The following is a 27,025-nucleotide window of genomic DNA, read 5'->3' as shown; positions in this document are numbered from 1 at the left end:
GCACACACAAACAGAAACACACTCAACAATTAGGTTGCATGCAAATCAGGCTCAGCGGATGTGTGAGATGCGACAGGTAGAGGAAGTGAGGAACAAAATACAGGGAGGGATATTGAAATGAGCAAGGGTAGGAATCTCACAAATCAAAAACGTAGAAACAGCAAGGTTGATGACTTCCAGCGGAGATAGACGACGGAGGAAAACAGTGAATCAGAGATGCTGTTTATTGTTTAAAGTGGAGTGGCAGCTGTAATGAGCTGACAGTGATTCATATGTCAGTCACCCACACACACTTGAGATTGATTAAAACTTTCCCCGCACTGTCAATAAACCCCTCGTGTAGCAACTGTCACTGAGCGACAGGATTTTGTGTTCCAGCCTTCTTTCAAGAAGATGTTTCTTTGTGTTTCAGCCCCATCTCTGTCGACTGATCCTTTTTACTTTTCAGTGTGTTTTGACAGGTGAGACCACTGCAGACTGCCACTGAAATTCATGGCAGCCTCTTTGTCCTGAGTTAAAAAAAAAACATGCAGTTGTGGGACTGTGGCTCACTGCGGTTGATTTTTTCTCATCCTGGTACAACAAGATTTGAGTAGAACAAGATCTCAGCAGCTCTGCCCATGGGAGGGAAGAAGTAGACAGAGTAGGCGAAGAGGAAGGTGGAGGGAGAGAACAATAGGATGAATAGTGAAAGAGACAAGAGGAGGAGCGGAAAGTACACATTATGGTGGAGGTGGAACAGAACAAGGAGAGATGGTAATGAGGAAGCAGGGGGAATGTAAAGGTGGAGGAAAGGATGAAGTGACGGTGACAGAAAAAATCTCTTTCAAAGGGAAGAGAGGAGATTTGTCCTCATGGGCACTCACTGATTCTCCCATGCCCTGATGCAATCCTGAAAAAAAGATCATGAGATAAATATAAATACTGTAAGCTGGTTTTAGTTTACATACAAACACACTCACAAAAATACATTTGTACCAAACGGAGAAGGAGAAGGAAATTGAGTTACTGGTGGAGATGGAGGAGGGGGGTATGGGACGGTTCAGAGCAAGCCCTTAACGTGATCACAGCGGGGACAGACACGGGGGAGGAGAGGAGGCGAGGCGGTGGGGAGGAGGGAGGAGAGGGGGTGGCGAGGGCCTGCCAATACAGATAAATATTTCATCCCACAACACAGAGAGTCACTGAGACTGGTGCCCAGAGGGGGAGGAAGGAGGATGGGAGGGAGGGAGGGAGGGGAGGAGAAAGGGAGAAACAGAGAGAGAGAGAAAGTCTGAGAGTGAAGGCAAGGCAAAAAAGACAAAAAGAAAGAGAAGGAGAGAGTGAGAGAGGAAAAAATAGAGAGAAGAAATGAGAGAGAGAGAGAGAGAGAGAGAGAGATGGACCAGCTGAGAGACAAAGCCAGGCCTGGGAGGTAAAGGTGTCCTTAACTCTCACATCCAGTGTCTGTGATGCTAAGCGGTGCTGACACAAGACACACACAAGCACATTCACACAGAGACACACAGCACACACTCCCACACACTTAGCTATGGTGTCGCGGACACTTTTTCTATTATTGTCCTCTATTTCGCAGAGACTGGGGTTTTCTCTCCTCGGACTGTGGACTGATTCCTGGAATAGAGAGAGCGCTGGTGTGAAAAGACAGAAAGAAAAGTGTGCAAACAAATAGAAGGAATTCAGAAGAGGCAGCATGAGATCTAACGAGAATTTAAGCCTGGATGAACGGACAGTGAGAAGGTGGAAGTTCAATATAAGCAGTGAGAAGAAGAAAGAAACTGGGGGAGGGGTTGTGAGAGTGTAGAAGATACAAGGTTGCATTGACAGCATGATATTTTGGATATCTTTGAAGACATTTTTTTATTTATTTGTACTTTAAGTAGTCCTTGTTTTAATTCATGTATGTGGGCTGCCTAACATCACAGCCATATGTGATTGATTTCCAGCAAGCTGTCTTTCCAAAACGGTAGTTATTAATATGCTGTTAAGAGAGCCTCGTCTCCTCTGACAAGGTCTGTCCACAAGATATTTGAGCCTTGCTGCAAGGACTTACTTCAATTTAGCCACAAGAGCATTAGTGAGGTCAGGGACTGATGTTGGAAGATAGAGCAAGGCCTGGCTTACAGTCTGTCCTTATCCAAAATGTGTTGGATGGGGTTGTGGTCAGGTCTTTCTCACCAAGGGCCTTCCACAAACTGTTGCCACTAAGTTGAAAGAACATAATATATTGTTGTATGCTGTTGCATTTTGATTACCTTTAACTGGAACTACCAGGAGCTTCGTACAAACCATGAGAAACACTTAAATATGTGGACACACAGTGTCTGTCTCTGCAACAGATATTCTCCATTTGTCTCCTGCTCTGTTTAGTTCAGCACAGTTTGTTTTTTAGCCAGAAGTTTTGTGTTATATTTTCTTTAGGGTTATTTATCTGATATTCAGATACTTTTTTAAACATTTTGTGTGCGGAAAGGTCAAGGTTTGACTGGCAAGTGCTATGTTTCCATCGATCATTACTGGCAATTCCGGATGAATTCTAAAAATGGATTGGTGTCGTTTTTTCTGACATGCAGCCTAGAATATTTTTTACTTGAGATGAGTTGGTTTTCCCATAGTGGTGGGCAGAAACAAACAGAAAAAAAGATAGAGAATCCTGTGTGTGTGTGTGTGTGTGTGTGTGTGTGTGTGTGTGTGTGTGTGTGTGTGTGTGTGTGTGTGTGTGTGTGTGTGTGTGTGTGTGCATGTGAGTGTTTGTACATTTGTGTCAATCGGTGGTTGGTTTTTTTGTTTGTGTTCCCTGCCTCCCGTGGGGAGAAACTCTCCCTCATCATTAGTAATGAACCAGCAGCAGTGGAGAAAGGGCCAAGCCACAGTCTCAGCCCAGAGAGACAGATGAATATTTGATCAGCCTTTCCCTTTGCTGTGTGTGTGTGTGTGTGTGTGTGTGTGTGTGTGTGTGTGTGTGTGTGTGTGTGTGTGTGCGTGCGTGCGTGCGTGCGTGCGTGCGTGCGTGCGTGCGTGCGTGCGTGTGTGTGTCTGTGTGTGTGTGTGTGTGTGTGTCTCTTGGAAAGAGAAAAAGACAAAGCCCAGGAGGTCAGGGCAGAGTGTACAACTTTCCATTTCTCATCTCCCACCTCTGCCTCGTCTCTCCTTTTCTCACCTTCACCTCTCTCTATCTCTCTTTTCACATCATTCCTCTTTTCCTCAACCACTCTATTTTTCCGTTTCACCCCACTCACACACTCCCCTCCCCTGTGGTCCGTTTTCCTCTCATAACACCTCTCCCTCTCCACCACTTGCTTTTACCATCTCCCCCCTACTCTCCCACTGTAGGACTGTGCAGAGACGGAGGTGGACAGGAACAAGTGCTGCACCTTGTGTAATATGTTCTTCACCTCCGCCATCGTGGCCCAGTCGCACTACCAGGGCAAAACCCACGCCAAGAGAGTCCGCCTGGTGCTGGGGGAGACGCCCAGCCTTCCCTCAGCCATGACCAGCCCTACAAACACAGGTATCCCACACCTTCTACTGAGCTTGATTATTGCCACAAGACCAAACGCACACATCCAAACATGCACTGTTACTGAATTGTTTTAATATTTGAGCTGCAATGCTTCCATAGTAATCCCAGCAGGCTAATGGTGTAAAGGACCATTGTTGATCCAGGATCCGTACAGATCCTATATTCAGTAAAAATATGCAATCAGGACATCAGCATTTATGTTTTCTGTTTGCCAATTACTGACAATGTTACATTGTAAACAACCGATCCGTGTTTAAATTGAAACGGGTTACGATGGCAGCATCGCTAACGACTGATGTACAAGGATTCAGTTACATTATGATGCGTTCAGGCTCTGTTCAGGGAAAAAGAGTATTGGAAAAGATGACAGACACTATCTTGATGTTTTCATATGTTATCTTGTAAAATGTAATTTTGGTGACAAACTTGAATAAACATAGTTGTTTGAAGGAGATGTTTTCAAAGCAACATGAATATAAAGTGAATTATGAGCTGTCAAAACACAAACTCTAACCATCTTCTAATACATCATTCAAACTACTAATGACAAGATTTGATTTGATCAATAAAAATACAATTATATTATATATTTCCTTATCATTTGAATAGTGTGATTTCATGAAGAAAAAAAACACTATAAATTACTATATCAAAGTAAAAGTAAAAATCTTAGCATTTTTGATGGTTTGTACTGACTTCAGAGCAGTTGAAAAGATTTTTTGAACGTCTAAAGCCTTGTAGACCAGCTGCACTAACCGAACAAAACAAAAAAGGGATCTGTATCTAGAATATGGATCATCAATGATCGGCAATTAGTATCAGTGACAAAAAAGTGCGATTGGGGATCTCTCAAAGTTATATTTGCTCCCTTTTTTTCTTTTGTGAAGATTCAATCCGTGATCCGTGTCTCCAAGATGAGATCTGAACCGTGAGTTTTATGATCCGTTGCAGCACTACAGCAGGGATAGCAGCAAAAGGAATCATGGAGTGACCGAGTGCCAGTTGAGTTTTGGGAAACAAAGAGAATAGAGTATTAATCCGATTCTTTGAGTTAGCTGTCTTTGTCTTTCTTCTGGTCAGACTTGAAAGTGAAACATGACACACGTAATCCATAAAGCATCTGACTATAAACTTTGATCATCAATCAACCCTTTCAGCCCTAGCTGATCAATACATCTATTGGATTCCAATCATGATGTTTTCACACAGAGCCTGTCGGTCAGTAAAACACAGCCTCACCTCTACTCGTACACGACCGTGTAATCCAGATATCCAGTATTTGCAACATGTGTCACTGGACTGAGAAGTATTTTTGAGTTCAAAGCATACATTTTTATCAGAAGTGGATTTGGAAAGCTTTGGCCATGCTTCAGTCAAAACGTCTAGCCGTGATAGCAGAAGGAAACGTCTGGTAATGCTAACATGCCAGAGGCCCAATAAGTGAAACTTTGAAGGTGAAGCGCACAGGCAGCTGGATTTTATGACGAGTAAATTGCAATAACAAATCAAGACATCCGTGAATTAATATTTTTGTTCATGCTCATGATTGTTAAAGATTAGCTTTTTTTTTTTTTTTTTTTTTAGAAGTGTCAGTGCTGGTGAGTCGTCTCCAGGGGAGCTTTACATAATGTGATTCAAATTGGATTCAAAGTGAAAATTCTCAGAGCTATAAACACACAATCGCTACAAAATGGAGTGTTATAAATAATCTAGCCCCTGAGTGACTTTGTTACACTTTGGCCTACTTTGGAAGAGTATCTCTACAGTAGAGCCACTGCCGTGGAGTTCTGTGGTTTTGTGACAGTGGAACCTGGAGGAAAAAGAGAAACAAGAGAACGAGAGAGAGCAAGAAGAGAGGAAGAGTGACCTGAGAAAGAAGAAGAGGATTTCAGGAAAGATTAAAGTCAAAAGGAGCCTTCATGATCGCTCTGAGATGAGCGCTCCACAGGAGATGCACAGCCAAGCTGACAGGCTTGTGCACACAGAAACACACACATGCACACACACACACACACACACACACACACACACACACACACACACACACACACATAAGCAAGATGACTGATACATGCACGTTCATATTGGACATTCACTCGCTTGTCGGGACACAAGGGTACAAACATAAACTAGAAACACACTCAAATATGTGCACAAACATCCACAGTGAGGAGAGAGGAAGTAAAGGATGTGTGTGTTGAAGAAGCCCTTGAGAGGCAGAGAGCAGAGACTGTACCTGTGTTCCCTCCCCTTTCACACATCACTCACGCCAAACCACCACCTCCTCCTCCTTCTCCTCCTGCACACACACTACATCATGCTCACTCCCTGTGCCCCGCTCCACAAAAAACACTTACTTCTGCTCCAGTGTGCAGAGATCAGAGTCATGGGAAAGGAAAGGGTGGAGGAAACGAGGGATGAAGAGGGAAAAATACACCCGAGGATCTCTCCTTGTTGCTGCACAGCAAGTGCTGCTCCACAGAGCTGTCAGGGCTCAGGAGCTTCACTCATGCACGGACACACACACACACACACACACACACACACACACACACACACACACACACACACACACACACACACACACACACACACACGCAGGAATGCTGTACCAGAGATTTTAGGATGGCCTCGGAGATTAAAAATTGAAATGACAGTAGAAGAGTTACAGGGTTGAGTTTTTGTAAGTGAGATGATGGTGTGGCGAAGGCAGTGTGAGTGGGTGTGGTTTGTGCGATGAGCGGATACACAGCCATAGATACAGTAACTATGTGAACAGAGAAGACACATCAAGGTATGAGCAGCCAATCAGCGTGTAGGGCTCGAGTCGAGTCAAGACAGGCACGTGAACACCAAAAATATACATAAACTATCACACCTCGCACTCATCGTCAGCTGGTCAACACTTCACGCACGCTATTCATTTGTTGTCAGTGAGCTGGTGGTTGTAATGAAATAATTGGGATGACTCATTCAGGCTTTAAAGCATGTGTGAGTGGGCTTGTGTCTGCGATGTAAAATGTTAAAACTTGCTGTATTGTGTCTGTGTAGTCATAGACGTTATAACTCTAGCGTTGTTGACACTCTGTACATGGCAAATCGGCACATTTGGACATGCCATCTGGCATTATGAGCGTTCTCACACCATTTGGCTGTGGACTTAACACCCCCTCACTGTGATCAAATAAACAGTTTGGGTAGAGATGATTTCTTCGGTACATGTACTGTACCTTACACACACACACACACACACACAAGCAGCCTGTTCCTGAGCTTCATTCATGCACACACACACACACACACAGAAGCCTTCACACATTTTATCAAGCGTGGATTATGCATTCAATCCGCCACTCAAACACCCACATGCACACACGGACACGTGTGCAGCCACACACGCACATTCACAGTCTTCCCTGCGTGAGCCACAACCGCGTCCTGCGGACAAGGCAGTGCCTGTTGGCTATTAATGGGCAATCACCATGGTAACCAGTGTCGTGTCATGAGTAGCAGGTCACCTGGAAGTCTGCCCTTTTTTTTTTCTTTTCATTCCCCAACAGAGAGGGGAGGGGAGGGGAGGGGAGGGAAAGAAAAGGAAATGAAAGGAAAGGAGAGGAGAGGAGAGGAGATAGTTAACAAAAGAGTAAGGTTCAGGGGTACAGTAGATGTGAGTAGAAAGCACTTGCAGATAGGTCCCTAGGGTGCTGATGGCTTCCTCCCGACACTCGTCAATGCTCCACAGATGTGGCCTGCAGCAATCTATTGCTCTTTGATCTCAGTCTTCTTTGCTGCTTTCCTAACCCAGAGCTTACAAATGAACAAAATGTATTTCATCTGTGTCTGTAAGAAATACAGTGTGTGCATCTTTCATTTTAAAGAATATATTGCAATTTATTTTTCATTTCTTTTATGTTATTTTCGCATTGTATTCGATTTTTTGTTAATATGACCACTCACTCTCTTCCTTCTCTCCTCCCCTTTCTCCTTCTGCATTCCCTCACCCCTCGCTCCTCTTCTCCACCTCCAATCTCTTGTCTTCTCCCCCCCAGATTCCTCCCCTTCCACCCCGCTGCCCACAGACCCCGCTGCGTGCCCTCCTCCTACCCCTGACCTGGCTTGGCCCCTGGCAGTGGTCGGCGGAAACGGCGGAAGAGAGGCGGGGAAGTACTGCTGCCTGTGCGGAGCCTGGTTCAACAACCCGCTGATGGCCCAGCAGCACTACGAGGGCAAGAAACACCGCAGGAACGCAGCCAGAGCGCGCCTCCTGGAGCAGCTAGCGGGCAGTCTGGATGCCACGGAGAGCACAGGTCAGCCCCTTGGCCCCGAGCCAAGACACAAGTGACAAGTGAAGGGCAGGAGGGGTGTTAGGACTTTGTACGAGGAAAGATGATAAGGGGGGAGATCACATTCCAGATCTGTGGCAGTGAGGGGGGACTTCAGAAATGTTCAAATGCCTTTCAAATGTGGTGTACATTTCACAGATATTATACTGAAGTAAGCCACACCACTTATTCACAGATAAAATTAGCACCATCGGCCAGTTACTGTAAAGATCAGCTTATTCACATTTACCCTACATTTGTTTAGAAACATGGGTTCTATGTGGCTGACTCCTGTGTCCTTAAACCCCATGTTGCCATTAAATCAGTCCAGAGCTTCTCCCTTGGATCAACCCCCCCTCTACTGCCCCACAGTTTATATATACAGTAAAGAATGAATGTTCCACAGATGGTTGGAATACAAAAGTTAAATGTGGAATTGTACAGTTTTATAGTTCTCCACCCATTTCCACCAAAGTCTTTATGTGCATTAAGCCAGTTAAAACAGTTGTATTACAGAATTTGTTGTCCAGAAGCAGCTTTAGTGACTTTTGATGTGATTTATATTAGAAAGCCTTCGTAACAGATTGGTGCATGTAGTTTGAAAAGCATGTGCGATTACCGGGTGTGGGTTGAAAAAGAAGACGCTGTCAAGTAGCATTGTTGTGATTGTAGGAGCCAGCATGTTTGGTTCTTGACCCTTATAAGGGACAGTAGGGACTGACTCGGTCAGTACCTCGGCCTCTGCTGAATCAACTCTGATCATTGCCTTAGCAATCAGTCCCCAACTGTAAGGAAATGTAACACTAAATCATTAGAGTACTCTTTTACAGGTATTGACTTGGTAAATTATCTAAAGGGGCGGATCCTAAGCCAATAAAACGGCAGTGTTAAGTCATCTAACATCCCAAGCAAATAGTTGTCGCTCCCTAATTAACTGTAAATCTCAGCCAAACTGAAATCTTGACACATCTGGGTATTCGTATCTGTTTGCAACAATCTAACCTTCCCATGTCAGTTGTCTGTGGCTACAGTCCCCTCATATTACAGCATGGCTGTGCTTCTTAGCATTAGCATTGCAATGTGTTAAACTGTCACAGAAAGCAATGGGGCCTCTGTTAGCATGCTGCATATAGCATGCTTAGGGTAGCTCAGGCAACTAGATCACAACATATCACACACTGATGCTGAAGGGTGAACATGGGACCCAGACAGCCTGACAAAACCAGGAACTTAAGTAAACTATTAAACTGAAATTATTCCTTCATGTACATTATGAATTGGTAAAATTGAGATCAAATTACAGTTTTCATAGCGAGTCCTGGGTTAAAATTACAATTCTTTGTCTTTCTCTCCCCGTTAAGTCCTTTCATCGCCCACACAAACACTTCCAAGCAAAAAATGTAGCATCAAGAGGACACTGATACACATTTCATACACACATACCAAAAGGGTATTCTAATTGAAATATAAATAGTCTTTGGCAGAGAAAGTGCTTTTCTTTTTCTGGCTCCTATGTGTGGTATCGGCCAACATCATCCTACTGCGTCACGCAGCTCCCAACATGCAACATTAGTGCGACACAACACCTCCACTGTGTTAAACCACATTCAGGTTTAACACATTCGTATAGCAGCCACAGACAAATACGAAAATCCTCTGTGAGCCGAAGCCGCGCCGTTCGCTTTGTGCTCCAGGTGCCATGACACAAACCATCATCTCAAGAAGCCAATCATATTAAAAGCATGAGTCATGTCGCCGCCTACACTGGCTCAGAGGCTTTAAGTGGTGTCATGTTGTATATCGTCCTCCATCCACACACTGTGACCCACATCCCACAACCTCAGCTGCTTTTTGGGAGGTTTTGGCTTCAAATCTAAGCATGCAAGCATGAAGACATTTAAAATAGTGAGTATATAACAGGCATATGAAAGCCAGATATTCCTTTTGTTTGATCAAAAATGATGATGCACTCTATGACACTCTACTGCAAAATCTATTACACGTCTTCTTTTCAAGGGCAATGAACTGGTTTAAGATTTCTTAGTGAGCTCGCTGCTGACGTGATCTATTGTATGTGCCATCAATCAAGTGTTTGGTGTTTGTTCTGGTGCCTTTGGTCTGAAACACTTTGCTCATCACAATGCAGCTCCGTTGTCATGTGTCGATTGTTCTTCTTCAGTCAGACACATTGCATTGCTGCAAGATTCTCACATCTGATTGGCTTTTATCGCCACTTCAGGTATGGAGTCACAAGTATGCCGGGTGTAATCTCAGAGGAAGGGTCCAAGGCAAGACGGCAGCTGAGCTAAGAGAGAGGGGGGGTGAGGAATTCATTCCCCACCTGCTGATTGCAGATTCGTCTCTGTCCTTTTGTCCTCCTATTCCAGTTGCGGAACAGTTTTCCCTTTACACTGCTGTTTATCTTTTCCCACCCCCTTCCTGCTGCTGTACTCTCTTGTGCCTGCCGTTACTGTGGTTGTATTGTGTGAAAATGTGTGTGTATGTGTGTGTGTGTGTGTGTGTGTGCATCACTAGGGGCTCCAAGCTCTCGTCATATCTCATCTGTCATCCTCATTAGCTCCCCACGAGGCACAGGTGAATTATTTAAACACAAAGATTTCCTTTTTCTTTCCAAACTATGGCCACAAAGTCTGCCCGGCTTATTGTCTGGTTGGGTCCTATTGATGATACTGACCTTTACTTGTACTTGCATATTCTTTCTTTGTCTCTCCCCCTATTTGCTGCCCCCGCTTTCACACTCTCACGACCGAAACATATCACAAAATCCCAATGACATTTATATCAACACTTTTCCTTACACTTGGATTTTTCTGGTGTAATTGCGACAGGGCACAGGGGAGGACGAGGTTGTCGTTATTTTCCACAACTAACTGCCAGACAAAACCCTTGGAGATGGATTACAGATGGACCAGGGAGTTGCAGTGGTGGGGGGGGGGGTTACTGACTGGATGGAGCCCGGCTGACTCGGCTGTGTTTTTACATAAATCACGACAGGGGTAGAAACCCCTCAAGACGGAGCCGGTGCTTTGTCTCCTCTCTCTGGAGACCGAGTAGTTAATTAGAAGCACTGAGATAAGCGTCTACAACTGGAGTGTGTGTGTCTGCCTATGAGTGTATGTGTGAGTGTGTGTGTGTGTGTGTGTGTATGAGAGAGAGAGTGCCCAAGAGAGGGTGGAGTACCAAAGCCGAGAAAATTGTGTGTAATCGATGAGTGTGGCTGAGTTGGGAGACAGAGCTGACTTGCGTTCCCATGAGACAGCACTCACTGGGACCCAGTCGGATAAGCAAATCAACCTTATACAAACAATATATACTGTAGGCATTGTTTATCCCACATATGAACTGAACCTGGGTATCGCAGTTAAATACTACTGACCGAAATGTGTCGTTTTTTGGCATCACATTTTTAGGCTTGTTTACTTATTCTCTGATCAGATATTTCCTGATTTCAGCAAAAACAACTTTACTAACTGTAAATAAAAGTCTTTAAAGACCTTGGCTTCTTTATGTTAACTATGGTTGAAATGAATGTGTGAGAGGGGTGACCCGTTGTTACCCGACTCAGCAGTTCATCTCAACTCTATGGAGCATTTTGGCCTTTTTCAGCCCAAAACCTGCTGAATGCTACCTACTCAACACCATTTGGCAGACAGACAGTTAAAATGAGCTGGTGAATAAGAAGTGGAACATTTACAGGGTTAGAAATTTCCCTCAGGAGTTAAAGGATGTGAACACTGGACATGCACTTGTCAGGCGGCCAGAAACACAACTCCAAATTAAAGCTGATGTCACGGTGTGTCAGCTACATGTGTAAATAAGGATCTGTTTGTATATGTATATATATGTATATGTTCGCCATATCATCTTTTTATGTCTATGTTGCCCCAATCTGCAAAAAAAACAATCATTTACTGCTTCAACGATGATTAAATTAGCAGTTAGGCCTATTTATTTAAATGACGAAGGGTCAAAGCATGTTTATATTTTCCAAACTAAGGTATTGAAAAGTTTGACTAAAAGATTTTGATATCAGTTCCAAAATGTCGGCTACATATGAGCACTGATCAATGCATCAGCAAACGTGTTCACACAATACCCAGCTATAAAGTATGATCAAATTGTTAAGATGAGACAGAGGACAAACAAGGATCCACAGCACAAACTAATGAGGCGTCAGACTGGAAAATGTAGAGGAATCTGGAATCTTTCTTTCGTTTATGATAATTTTTGGTCTAAAGCTGATTGTCTTTCCACTTACTAATTAGGTCCTTCAAAGTTTGTTGTTTGGTAAAATTCCACTTGGATTCAATCCGACTCTCACCCTATGCTTAACCCCTCTCTGCTATGGTATTTGTGATATATTCCTGTGAAACGTACCGTCAAGCCTTTGCTGCAGTTGGTTTTGATTGCATCTCAATGGGCTTCTTTTGGATCCAGTTCCTTTTTAATCTTGCAAAGCTTATGGTAAACTAATGGTGTACTGCAGCACAAAGGCTCCGAAGAGCTCCGAAACCTATTATGCCTGCCTCCACTGTGAATTAAACTATAGATGAATACATAGTATATATAGTGAGATTCTTCTTTTCCGTCACGGCTCATAGGAAGGAAGCAGATAATAGAGTAAACTCTACCTTGAATATATCCATATTTATTTTGATGTTAAGTGGTGGTTGTAAAGTGTGTTTAAGGCTCCTTTGCTCCCACTGCGTCTTAAAACCAACCAACACTTTAGACAACAATGTTCGTGCAACACCAGATTTTACAATCAGCAGGGCTGACCGCTACCTGTGAACCCTTGAGACTCACAAATAAAACAGGCTGCAGTTAGAGCTTGGCAGCGCATCCTGATAGAACAAGCCATGAACATCCCGCTCTAAATGGGTCATTAATGTTGCCTGAGCTGAGACTTTGTTGCTACATATCAGACTCAGGAAAATGCAGGAAGATGTTACATTTCTTTGCAACAAGGGTCTTGAAAGGAATTTTTTTTTTCATTTTCTGTGCACAAAATGTAGCTCATTACTTTTTTGACAAGTATTTAGGCGTCTCCCTACCATGGGTGTCAGCAACACCAGAGGACTCTGTGCATTAAACGACAGCCACAAACAGCTCCACACCCACTCTGCCTCAGCTCATCTCACCCCCTCTTGTCTCTCTCCCTGGCATTTCTTCTTGTGTAATTAACAAGGCTTGGAACACCCTCACAAATACTGCTCATGCTCACAAAAAAGAAAAAAAAACACATTCACAACCCTGCGCTGCATGATGTCAGTTTCTTTGCATACACACTTTCCATGCATGTAATTAACATGGATTACGCCACAGTTTTTTTTATGCCAGAACTGCTTTATTAACCAAAAGCACAGTGTCTGTGGATATGGCCATGTATGTCTGTGTGTGTATATGGGGATATGTGTTCAAAAGACTGGCACATGCGCACACTCTCTGGCACACACACACACACACACAAACTGCAGCATATTGTACATCAGTGCTACTCGGCTGGGCAGTGGGGAGGTGACATCAATCAGGCTAAAAGCAGGGAAGCTGCCTTTATGTGTGTGAGCACGCACACACATACACACACACACACACACACACACACACACACACACACACACACACACACACACACACACACACACACACTTAATCGTGTATACAAGAAAGGACCTCTTTGTGTAATCCTTGCAGCGGTATAGAATTACGAGGAAGAGAAAGGAGAACGAGAAAGAGAATTATCATTCCTTTCTTTTACTAAATTATCTCTCCTCCAATTAATAGCCTTTTCATTAAGAGAGAAAAGAAGCAGAAGCATTTGGCAGAAAAAGTGGGAAGAATCTCATCTTTTCTCTCTCTGTCACACACCCAGACTTAGTTGTTAGCGCCTAATCGTTGCAAAATGCCAACATATAAACCAAGACTTACTCAGGGCAACTAATTCAGTCGTGACTTTCTTGTAGGCTAAATGACTGTTTGTCCTTAATCACCGCTGAAACAGACGGAGCGACTCAGACAACGGGGAGAAGACATGCCACATTATGCAGCTCTAGCCGAGTCTTAATGACTGACCCAACACTCCTGACTATATCACAACTTCATCTTCCAACATGCTTCACCAATTACTTGCCACAGAAGGTCAAAAAGGTGATGGAATACACAGACAACTCATAAATCTCAAGGACAGTGATGACAGCAGAGAAAAGGGCACCCGCACATAAGCAATCGCACCCGATTTCAGTCACCTCACCCAAAATTACACATTCATCAACAAAAAAAGAAAAGCTTAGACAAGTTCTGCAGTGGCGGCTCTGCAGTGTGCAAAATGTGAGAAAACAAAAATAGCACTAAATTGCACGTCTGACAGAAAATACACAGCCAATCATGTCACGTTGCTGATTGGCCCGTCGTCATCGTCGTCGTCACAGAGAGCATTTACTCTGCCCTCATGAAAGAAGGAATATTTGTGCTACCATGCTGTAGTTTCCATATGTGTAGGAGGATGTATGTTTGGGGCGGCTTGGTATGAAGGTCATGTTTTCTCCTGTTTTCATTAAAGCCCAGCATGCATTTTTATACCACTGCTGCAGTGTGACAAGTCATCATCATTACCACATCTCAGTCTCCTCCCCTATGTCTTTTTAAACACATCTTATTTTTCTCCGTAAATTCTCCCTCTTTTCACTCTTCACTCTCCACCTAACCCCCCCCCCCGCCCTCTTCATTTCCCCATCACCCCACTCCGCTCTGTATCTCCATCCTCATCCATCTATTTTTGGGTGCTGATCTCGACCACCTGCAAACCCTCTAATTAGTTCACATCTGTGTCTGAGCCGCGCCATCTCAAGCACACATTCACTGATACAATACAAATGTGCATGCGTGCACAGCCGTACAAAGTACTACACATGTGCACATCCTACTGCACCGTTATTCTCTTAGCCCTAGTGTCCTGATTCATCTCACTCTGTTGAAGTTCAAGTTTCAAACGCCACCTTTACACACAAACGCCCACATGGGCACTAACAAGAAGAAGATGATCTAAGGATCTAAAAATGTAACTGGCTTTCTGCTAACGATTATTCCAATCAATCACATTTTTTCCTGCTCTCCAATAAGGAATATTAGAGAGGCACTGTGTGAATGTAAAAATATGTCTTAATAAGACATCTTTTTTTGGTTGCTGTTGCTCATGTTGGCCTCACTGCTTCTGCTGCAGATGATCCAGATGAAGATGACGATAGTTTTTAAAGATTCTTTGAGCCATACTTATTAAAAGTGCTCCCATAGTAACCATGGTGCTTGTGTGTTTGTGTCTCTCCAGGGCTGCGTAGTAGTTACTCTTGCAGTGTCTGCAGTGTGGTCCTCAACTCCATCGAGCAGTACCATGCACACCTCCAGGGCTCCAAGCACCAGAACAAGTGAGTACAACAATGAATGACTCGTCTGACCTTCCATTCATCCATTCATCCAAAATGCTGAGAAAGACACAATCCGACAATCACATCCACTTCATGCAGCGATTTGCGAGTTGTGTGGAGGTGTGAAAGTAGGCAGGTTTGAACTTCACTCTCAAGGTCTTTCATTTTTAATACATTTGTAAAATAGATTGCCCTGAAGCTATGAAGACACACAAATACACAGCACTCTCTGTAAGACATAAAGGAGTCAGTGCGATGCAGTCAGGAGGAGGCTTTGAAGACAGGCTTCTATCGACTGTGAGGGCGGCCATTTCAAACATTTATGAACGCTTTTGAACTCAACACAATCCTTTTCATGTTCTGCCCCATAGAGGTGATGTATATGATGTCACACTACGGTCATTAGCTGTTAGTTATATTATGTTTGTTACCTAATTGTTAGGTATGTTTAATGCATAGATGGTTGCAAATTCTGTTTCAGTCTTGAAAATATGGAGATTGTCTGCAGTTATATACCAGGCGGAGTAAGTATACGTTTCAAACAAACTGCAGAGGGCTACAGACCAAAGACATGGTTGGCATTGCTTGTGATTAAGATTTATCCAAACATTGGACAAGGGGATCAAAGCATTTGCAGTCCACTGGGCAACATTAGATGTTGTTTGTATTAAAGTACAGTGTGTCAGGCTTCATTTGAAATATCTAATGAGTGAAACAGAACAGATTGCTTTCGCAGGATGAAATACATTTATAATACACATACACGAATGTGGAGCAGACTGAGGCAGCATGACAGGATCAGGGTCATTTATTGTAAAGAATGACAGTCGCACAATGAGCTTTGGTCATTTTTCATAACTGATTTGAGAAACAACCAATGTGAAAATGTGTGATATGGAACGGTTACATTTCACGCATTTCTCATGAGATGGCTGTAAGCATGGTTATAGGCGCTGTTGTGGCGTGTGCGCATGTAAGTGTCTCTTTGTATTTACCGCAATGTAATGGAAATTAAGTGTGTTATGAATGGAGTATTTGTTAGATAAAAGGTTGCTTGAGGATAGAAGTTTGTTGTTGTGGCTGTTTCTTCTATCCCTTTTGTCTTTTTTTAGAGAGTTGAGGCGCCTGAGCTGAAAAGTCTCTATTTATCCACCATAGAGTATAACTTGTCTGGGCTGCACAAACCCAACTTCTGCAAACAAGTTAACTGTTAGTGAGTGGTGGGTGTAGTGAGAACAACAACGGCAATAACAAGGATGAGAAAAGCATAGAGGGAAGGAGGACAAGGCAAGAAAAGAAAGTAAATATGAGTGACTAGTTACAAGAAAGAGCGTACAATTTATATAATTGATATGGTAATCATCATGTATACCCCGTTAGCTGCTTAGACTATACAGTGTGTGCTAAATATAGACACTAGTTATATTAATAACATGTTTTTTTCTCTTCTCTGTTTTGTTTTTATCTATGCATTACCCCAAAATTAATAATGCACCAACATTAATTATTAGGAGTTCTTCTCAGAGAGACAACGCTGTCTGTTGTGTGCAAAGGGAGCGTGTTTTGTGGTGACGCTGTCCTGGGTGCTGAAACACACAGCAGAGGAGATTGATAGATATGATAATTTATCAACATTCTGTGGAAACCTATTCTGATTAAATCATATATTGAGATATCGTGATACACAAATAAGTAATCTAAATTCAATATAACCAAGCACATACTAACTCATTTGTTCAGAAAGTTTGATCAAACTAATCTTAATTATATTACTTATCTTAATCTTATTACTCACTTGAAACTGATTATGTTCATTTTGCACGGAGTTTTTAATTTAATGAGAAAGTACTCATTATTTTTCATTTCTTGAAGTATTTAATTCACACAGGAGTATAGAAAAAAGGCTTTACCATGTGGTATTTCATAGAGACAATTCATTGAATAAGTAGGAAACATTTTTATATCATGACAAATATCCATCCATCCATCCATCCATCGGCTTCCCGGCCGGGTCACGGGGGCAGCAGGCTCAGGAGGGTGTCCAGACGTCCGTCTCCCCATCAACGCTTTCCAGCCTCGCCTTGGGAACCCCGAGGCTTTCCCAGGCCAGACGAGATATGTAATCTCTCCAGCGTGTTCTGGGTCTGCCCCAGGGCCTCTTATCAGTCTGTCGTGCATGGAAAACCTCTAAAGGGAGGTGTCCAGAAGGGATCCTGATCAGATGCCCAAACCACCATGGCTGGCCGCTTTCGACGCGAAGGAGGAGCGGCTCTCCTCAGAGCTCCCTCCGGATATCTGATTTCCTCACCCTCTCTCTCAGGCTGAGCCCAGCCACCCTATGAAAGAAGCTAATTTCAGCCGCTTGTATTTGCATCTCATTCTTTCGGTTCTACCCAAAGCTCATGACCATATGTGAGGGTCAGAACATATTGGACAGGTAAATTAATCCCTCTTCACCACACTGGTCTGGTACAACGCTGGCAGCAGAACCCCTTGTCCATCTCATGCTCCATCTTACTCTCACTTGTGAACAACACCCCGAAATCCACCGTTTTCCAGCAAAGAACCATGACCTCAGACCAAGAGGTAGATTTTTTGTCAAGTTTTACAGCTTGTGTTTTACCACTGCCATTTTAATGCAAATGCTTACCGGGACTCAAGCGCTATGGATGCAACGGGGTGCTCAGCTTGTAAAGACGCAAGCGTTTTTTACTCCGAACACAACCTGCTACGAGAGAAAAGAACTATCAGCTGTATATCTAGTAGAAGGAGGTTATCTCCCTCTGTCCTTTCCTCTGTGTGTAAGCGAGCATGTGTATTCATTATGTGTGGGAGAGAATAACACAGTTGTGTCCATCAAAGCTTTGAATATCGTTGAATATTTCCAACTGAAGCTTTGAAGCCCTAAAAAGGGTAATTGGGACAGCCCTACCTAAACCTTTAAAATGGTTTGTTTAAGGACACACTTCTTGATATAAGAGTTAACCTCAAGGAAGTTAAAAACTACATTTCATAAATGAGTGACGCTAAAGCTAGAGGTAAGGTACAGAGGTAAAACTGTGTAAGAGACCTAAGACAATAAAAGGAAAGTTTAACCTTAAACCCAACAGTCAAACTTTTTTTCTCTTACCTAGATTGCTAGCAGTCTACTCAGAGAGCTTCAGTGTGACTTGTTTAGGTGCAGAAATAGCAGCTCACATCAGTACAACAGATCTTGATGGAATTTGCTTCATGGAGGTCAAAACATCAAAAAGTACAATAAACATTTTCAACAAATATTCAATGATTACTTGATATACTACAAAGAAGCCCATGTGATCTTTCTTTCTTAGCAGAGAGATACCTTAGTCATGTGTAGTTTGGAAATGACCACCAGATAGCTGTGTCATTGTAATCCCAAAGAGAGCTGCTCTTCAGTAGCAAGAAGTAGCAGTTTGGTGTTTTTGGATGAGACAAAAGATTACAGATTTATGTTTACAGAAGGCCGGTCTAATCAACTAACTCATACCACAAAGCAGGATACTGAATGCCTAATGCAGCTCTTCACTCACTCTAAATCAGCCTGGATACGGTTGTCAGCTAAACTCCTAAAAAGCCTGATTGTCGAAATGTATAATATCTCTGCACAGAGGCTGTAAATCATGGAAAAGTGCCTCATAACTCACCGCTTCTGTCAGTTATACTGTCGTAAAGCAGAGAAGAAGGCGAGGAGAGAGTAAGCAAGACTGATGGCTACAAGGGAGACAGTTTGCACCACAGATGCAGAGAGACAGAAAGACACATCATGTTTGAGACAGAAGCAAAACAAATGATAAAAAAGCACAGAGGTGGAGAGAGCATTAGAAAGTAAAACTAAATTGTGGCTGAGACAAAATCTCCTTCAATTGAACTGAAAAGTGGAGCCAGACAGATAAGGAGCAGATTTAGAGTGTAAATTGAGGTGAACCCAACCCAGTGTGTTGCCGACTACTGCAGGGCTTTGCTGCTGAGGATGGAGAGGACGGATTGACATGACATCGACGGATAGAGGGCAGTGAGAGACAGACAGAGAGAGGTACCAGGGAGATTTAAAGGGGTAGTGCTGATAGGTCACCGGTTAGAAGGGGAGAAAGTACCTCATCCACCTTATCACAAAGGCTTATGGGAAGTATTCTGAAGAGGAGTTTGGTGGAGAATTGTGCAGAGCTTCAGTCTTATTTCACAGCAGCGACAGAAGGAGAGGATATAATACTGACATAGTGTAGCACGGTGAGTGTTTGGGGACATCTTAATGGGAAAACACGTTTAGGTAAGGTAAGGAGGCCCCATGATGCCTTTGTGGGTAAAAGTGGGTATTATTGAAAGAGGAGGAGAGCAGGATTCTAAGACATTACAGGCAAGTTTGGAAAGATCTTAACAGCCACAGCTCAGTGTCCACCCAAAAAGTGGAAACAGACAACTCCCTGCAATATTGATTTTCACATTTTCATACAGTACAGTGGAAATAGCACATCAATCTGTTCTGTCTGTGACATCAAGCATGCATATGGGTCATGATATGAGATTCATTTCAAATGTAGTTGTATATATATATATATGTTTATAATGTAGTTAAACAGCAGAATAGCAATTATGTTGACACCAATATTTAGAGGTTGCCTCTCTATTTTCAATGTATGGATTGTGTTAAGTTCTCTTGAGCAGCGTCTGCAGGCTTACAGTGTGCATAAGGTGTGAAAAAGTCCATGAGAGAGCCCTCAAACCACAAGCGATTTTACAGGGCAACAGCCCTCGCAGACTTTTTTTTTTTTTTTTGCGAACGCATGCTGAATTCAGTTAGGTCCGCCAGGGTGAACACCACACTGGTTCTGGAAATAAGTCTTGCCAGCTCTGTTGCAGCGACGGATCGATCCTCTGGGAAAAATAGAACAAGACCAAAGGTTCCACCTCATCGACCTCACTTCCTCTGCCTTTACCCAAGTCACTCAGGTGAAACACAACATGGGTAATGTGTGTTAGAAACAGCTTCAGGCTAAGTCTCTCTTACTCACATACCCTCACCATCTCTACATCAATGTGCATTACATTTTAGCCTTTGCAACACAGTAGAATGTGAGCATACGATAGTATGATAGCAAAGAAAGCCCCTTTCACACTGTCTGCTGACATGGGAGTGTAAATACTCTCATACACACAAACACATGAACTTCCTGTTTGCAGCATAGACGACAAGACAACCTCTAAGGCATTGCAAGTTTGGTATTAAGAGGAATGGGGTGTATGTGTGTGTGTGTGTGTGTGTGTGTGTGTGTGTGTGTGTGTGTGTGTGTGTGTGTGTGTGTGTGTGTGTGTGTGTGTGTGTGTGTGTTCTATGTGGTTATGTGTTGGTTTATTTATGCAGCACACGTCATGAGCACAAAGTCTTATTCTGGTGTGTTGTGCTGCACAAAAATTGAGGTTCCTATTTTTGAACAGCTTTGTGTATATGATAAGAATGTAGAAACGTGCGTGTGAGTTCTTATGGAAAAGAGGCTACTGAGATTGTTCAGTTCATATCTCTGGGTTGTTTACAAGGTGGACAAGGCTTTGCTTAAGTGACGCAAGCTCCTCCACCCTAACTTTGACTGAGTGTGTCTGTGTGTGTGTGTGTGAGTGTGAGTGTGAGTGTGAATGTGAGTGTGAGTGTGTGTGTGTGTGTGTGTGTGTGTGTGTGTGTGTGTGTGTGTGTGTGTGTGTGTGTGTGTGTGTGTGTGTGTGTGTGTGTGTGTGTGTGTGTATTTGTTGTGGGTCGTGTGTGTGTTCTTTCACACTCAGGATGAGCTTTGGCTTGTGTAAGGAGCTTTCCAGAGCAGACGAAAGCACCGCTGACAGCGGCAGGGGATTAGCTCTCACCGAAGAAACATTCATGAAAAATGTGCATCTACGTGTATTTGTGCGTATAAGTGTGTGTGTGCCTGCGTGTGATGTTTGGCATTAGGAATGTCAGAAGAAGGACCAAGTGCAAACATTTGGCAGAGATACTAAGGTGCAAGAAAAAAAATACTTAACTGCAGGGAAAAAGGAGGTCTGCTCACGGTTAGGCTCCAAATAAACCATTTATTCCTCTTTTTCACTTTGCATGGCGACGTTGAGGTGAAACGTTGCCTTGAAAAGTGAAAAAGTGAAATCAAATATTCATGTGGAGCCTAACTGTGCAGGCCTCCTTCGTTCCCCGGCATTAGGAATGTGTAATTATAAAATAACAACAGATTTTTCTCTTCTTTAAACAGCTGGATGCATCTATCCGCCAGCTCCTCCTATCTGTATCGCGCATATGCTTCATACACAGTCAGCTGCAGGTCATTTGAAACGCTGCAGACTCAACACAGCTACAGACTGGCTGTTGTAATTGGACCTTTACAGGATGATGACAGTGGAGATATTAACTAGATAAACTTGGCAGAACATTGTCACAGTTTACAGTGCGTTGCAATTAAGCCAATGCACTTAGCTGGCACGCAGACAGGGACACACGTGGGCAGCAGACAGAAATGAACCAGAGAGATGAATATTAAATGTTGGTTCAACCCAAGTTCTTCAAGTAAAAAGTAATTGCTAGTTTGACAATTAAAGATCAACTTAAGGCTGTCAGGGAAGAGTTGAATTCATTTTTCCAGGCCTACAGCTGTGTAAAAATCTGGCAAGTGCTCTGATGGTGGAGGGCTCTTACCAGCAGTGACTGAATGCCTGTATATGCGTGCGTGTATGTGTGTGTGTGTAAGCGTTACACTAGAAGGACATCGCCACATAACAGGATAGAGGTGTGAAAATGTTTATGTTCTGCAATAACAGTTTGTAGTGTATATCTGCCAACATCGATGCCAATAATATCTGCTTATCGTCATGCTGATTCATCAGTCAGGTTCCATCATATAGATCCTTCTCTGCCTGACTCAACATTGTTCCTGTTAACAACATCCAGTAGTCAGAGCCAGTGTTGTTAGAGAGCTCAAAGAATACCCTCAAGGCTATGGTGGCTTTATGCAGCGATTACAGGCCTGAAAAGTTTTTGTCCAAGTGTACATGCATTAAAATATAATTCTAAAAACAGAACAAAACGAGAAAGAGCACTAATAAGCTCCTTGGAGTCCACAAGAGAACACAAGCAAACCAGTAAAGAACAGTTTACTTGATGGGAACTGTCAGCAGGGTTGTGAAACTGCGTGGCTTTAACTAGCCGTATAATATTATTCATGTTCACATCGCTCACTAGGATTGTATGGCCTTTGCTCTCTGGGTGCTTTTTCGTTATACAATCTCCGACCTCTGGTCTGCCTTTATGTGTTTATGCGCGTAGCGTGTGCTTGTGTATGAGTGCTACTGTGTGTGTGTGTGTGTGTGTGTGTGTGTGTGATGTTGATGTTAAAGCAGGCCCCAAGGGTATGATGGAGAGGTCGGGGACAATCCATTTAGCCTACTCACCCTGGTAATTATTCAGCATCAGTATCACAGAGGACACATACACACAAACTACAAAACAAAGTAATGCACATTAAAGAGGGAGAGAGAGAGAGAGAGAGAGAGAGACAGAGAGGGTGGCCACGAGTGTGAGAGATTACAGTGCTGAGTGTAAAGTAACTCTGAATGCAAATGGCTGAGCTATCGACCTGCTAATAGGGGAGGCTTGCTGGCTGTATGTGTGTGTGTGTGTGTGTGTGTGTGTGTGTGTGTGTGTGTGTGTGTGTGTGTGTGTGTGTGTGTGTGTGTGTGTGTGTGTGTGTGTGTGTGTGTGTGTGTGTGTGTGTGTGTGTGTTTCATGGTAAAGTATGTGTGTGTGTGTGTGTGTGTGTGTGTGTGTCCTCTCCCTGCTTGAGGCAAGGTGAAAGGTTAATTCAGGACAGTTGCAGGTCAGCTCTCCTCTCACACGCCTCCTCTGACACACCTGAACACACCTGAACACACACACACACACACACACATACATGAAGGCTCACGCCCTTGGCTCTCCTCATCTGCCCCAAAGGAGCTTGTCGTTGCCAAAGATCATGAACACAGTTTTTTGTTTACACACACAGACACACTGCCCTGAGCATCACTGTCTGTGATATTAATAAGGTGTGGAGGGTGAGGGGGGATCACGCCAGAATCATGACTTACACTCATCTCCCCTAGCAACCGCCACTGCCGTAGTGGATTTACCTGGTGTGCACACACACACAAAAACACACACACACATGTACACACAGCATGCCAAGGTGACCTTCACATCCTCACAAACACTTCCATTGGACACAGAGGCACATGCACTCTATCTGCCCTCTCTCTCTCTCTCTCTCTCTCTCTCTCTCTCTCTCTCTCTCTCTCTCTCTCTCTCTCAAACACATCTTCCTATATCTCACATCCCACATGTGTGGCCTTGGGACAGATTATAGGATTCATTTATTAATAACTCACAGACCATAACCCTTCTTTTACCCCATCTCCTGTCTCACCTTCCACTTCCCTGCTTTGCACTGTCCTTGTCTCCGTCACCTTTCCTGCCCTCCCCCCTACCATTTCTCCCCTTGTACCTCCTTGTTCAGACATTGACAGCTTTCAATTTGTTAATTGTACAATTCACACAATAGTGTTCGTGAAGATTTATGTGCAAAGTGCTGTTTGTGAAAGGTATCGTTACGCATGCAAAACAAAAACAAGTACTGGTTATGAAGCCGATGCTCACTTTACAGTCAAAATCATCCCATGATTCTTTGTGGCATGTTGTACCCATAAGAACAATAGTATCAGGGGACATTTTCAAAACAATACACAGATGACAGTGGAATCTGCCAGTTCAAATTTATGTTATCGAACAACTTGGTGACAAACGTATAAAGCTGAATCGAAAGGGAACAGAGTTCTTCTTGTGGCATTATGAAGGCTCCCTGCTGCTTTTACAACAAAGTTCTGAAACAATAAGTCAATAAATTGATTTGTCGAATGACAGTCTATTAATTTACATCGTCATTTGTAAAGCAGAGATGCCAAACATTTGTTGGTTTAAGCTTGTGAAAATGTGAAGATTTTCTGAATGGCTCTGTTTTATATTGTTGTAAATTTAATATTGTCGACTGTTTGACTTTGGAATCTAGGAAAAGGTGGTCCAAAGTTAAATCTGCACAGTCCCAAATAAATTTAAGGGATGAAAAAATAGATATTTATATTTTTGTGTTACTTACATACTTTTGCATGTTTTTCTTTTTTCTTGTACATCTTTACGTCTATAAACAAAACTGCACAAGGAAAAATCTGTTTTGTTGAACTGCTCGTGAGGGCAGAAAAAATAATTTAATGAATCCATTAATTAATAGACAGAAAATTAAACAACAGCTTTTTTTTCTTTATCTGTCAAGTCAGAAAAAATGCCAGTAATTCTCTGATGCAGCTAATGAAATATCACAATTTCCTGCTTTCTTTCATTTTACAGTTCATTGTTGTACACTGAAAATCATTGGTTTTGGATTGATGGTTGGTCACAAAATCTATTTGAAGACGTACCTCTTACTCCAAAACACTGGTGGGCCTTTTTCTGTATTTTACATACTTAACAATTAATGAGAAAATAACAGATAGGTATTGGATGCTTACACTTAAGCCATCACCTTTCATAAAGAGTTGCAAGTCGTAATTTTAAGAGTTGACAAACCCAAATGGATTGGAATCTCTGGACTAAACAATGAATTTATATCCAAAATAATAGTCAGTTGTAGCCTTTCTTCTGATTGAAAGTCTGTGCATAGAAACATATACTGCATCCTACCCCAATATTACGTATAATATACGCATTCAGAGTATGTAGGATAAACTAATATTTCAGACACAACTGCTGGACTGACTTCTCCCTCTCTTTGACCCCTCGTTCAGCCCCACACTGTTTTTACTCTTCCCCTCTCTCCTCATGTTGTCCTTCACTCCGTCCTCGCTGCTACCTGTCCCCTCCCAGAGAACAATAAAGGCTTCCAGAGTCACGCCATCCCAAACCCTCACAGAGTCCAAAGTGCTAGATGAGTCCTGACAGAGCCGACAGGGTGTAGAGGCCACTGTTTTAACAGCCATTACCGGGATAGTTGCTGACAGCTAGTGAGGCTGTGTATCCCTCCCGTTTGCTCTCCCTCCGTCTCAGTGTGAGTGGGGCAATGCTCCAAATAGGACACAGTGATGGAGAGGCATTTTTAACAAGGACTGTGATTAAAATGGCAGAATTTGTTGTGCTGTTAGGGGGACAAGTTTTTTATTTCAGGACCAGACAAGCATTTTATGCTTTATCAAAGATTCTGATTTTGTTTTTATCTCTGAACAAACGTAACACCAGAAAGCGCAAAGGCCATACTAAAGAGAGAAAACAATCAAAAACTGCACCGTGAAACAAAGTTAAAAAGGATCTCAGTCTACCAAAAGGAACAATTATGCAAGAGGGTTAGAGCTAGGCCATGATGAAAGAGGTAATGTCATACATGGTCATTATTGTTGGGATTTCTGTTGTAACATTCAGGCTACTGAATAAATGAGACCAACTCAGAATGATAACTTAATACTGTCGTTTCAGTTTTACTTTGCCGTTCAGCTTTACTGCCTTTAAGTCCCCCTGTCCTATGGTGGGGGTCCAAACAAATGCAACTAAAAGATACTCACTAAATTAGGTGGGTGTTGCCTGGAATGAGCTTCAATCCAACTTATCTCTTTGTTTTAATAAAATGTGGCGTCTTTGCCTCTGGGGTTGCTTTGTTTCATGGTGATAAAGCCACAGAATGCAGCCACAGCGCCTGTCATCATGAAAAACAATCTAGCTGCTAAAGATAAAGACCAAATCCACAGTAATTATTGCACCTTAAACACAAGGGTTTATGCTCATATCTTTATCCTTTGTTTCAACTTGGGGAGCAGCCAGTTAGAAGGCATAATAGACGGCTGTAATTATGAGGAGATTGTGAAACAGGATTATTGGTTAATGCCTCACATACATTACAGTAGAGCAGTCATTCCCGGTGAAAGGAAATTCTTTTCGGTGCAGTAGAGGAAATAAAGAAAAGCCGGGTTGCAGTGCTACATCTCTTCCATATTAGGAATGGCATGAGACTATGTCCTCATTGCTAATGTATTAAGATAAATGTGGAGAGATTTTCAGGTAAATGAGATTACTTCCCAGGGACAAAACATGGCAGAAACATTATTTCTTTCCCCCAGTGGGCATGATGTTCCCTGTAGTTAAAGAGCCCTGTCTTGTTGAATGTGCTTGTGTAAGAGGCAAAACAAGACTAACAAATTATTTCCTGTATTTTGTTTTCAGCCTGAAGCAACACCAGCAGTAAGCCACGGAGACAGGCCACACTGGAAAGAAGATGATCGTTGGAATAAACAACTTCAGAAAGAAAGGACTTGTGTCGCAAAGTATGAGAAAGTATTGCAGAATAACGTCAGTGTGTGTGCGTCTATGTGTGTGTGTGTGTGTGTGTGTGTGTGTGTGTGTGTGTTTGTATGTATGTGTGTGTCATGGGCATCCATGCACTCAACTGAAGTATGCATGTGTGGGTCATTGTGAGTGTGTTTATTTCTATCTTTGATCTAAAAGAATATATCTCTGAGATTTATTCAGCACCTAAGTGTTAATTGATATGAGTTCTCAACAGCTGTCTGAAGCAGCTGCTTATTGCCATAAAACTCCAGTGTGAACCACAATCTGAAAATTGAACTGATGTCAGTGTGTTGCCCAGAGTGGTAATAATTATTATAATGATAGTCAA

General features: G+C 42.8%; 1 protein-coding gene across 1 annotated transcript in view; it reads left to right on the top strand.

The window, feature by feature from the left end:
- The window catches only part of zgc:171482 (zinc finger protein), a 33,673-nt gene extending 7,032 nt beyond the window's left edge, over positions 1-26,641 (top strand). The window contains exons 3-6 of the mRNA XM_054600645.1: positions 3,334-3,475; positions 7,573-7,830; positions 15,191-15,287; positions 26,572-26,641. Of these exons, the coding sequence (XP_054456620.1) occupies positions 3,334-3,475; positions 7,573-7,830; positions 15,191-15,287; positions 26,572-26,593 (519 nt within the window). The 3' untranslated portion in view covers positions 26,594-26,641. The remainder of the gene's footprint in view (positions 1-3,333; positions 3,476-7,572; positions 7,831-15,190; positions 15,288-26,571) is intronic.
- The last annotated feature ends 384 nt before the right edge of the window (positions 26,642-27,025 follow it).

This window comes from Anoplopoma fimbria, chromosome 6, assembly GCF_027596085.1.
Source record: "Anoplopoma fimbria isolate UVic2021 breed Golden Eagle Sablefish chromosome 6, Afim_UVic_2022, whole genome shotgun sequence".
Classification (NCBI taxonomy): Eukaryota; Metazoa; Chordata; class Actinopteri; order Perciformes; family Anoplopomatidae; genus Anoplopoma; species Anoplopoma fimbria.
The sequence above is the reverse complement of the archived record's forward strand: the minus strand, read 5'-3'. Positions and strand labels throughout refer to the sequence as shown.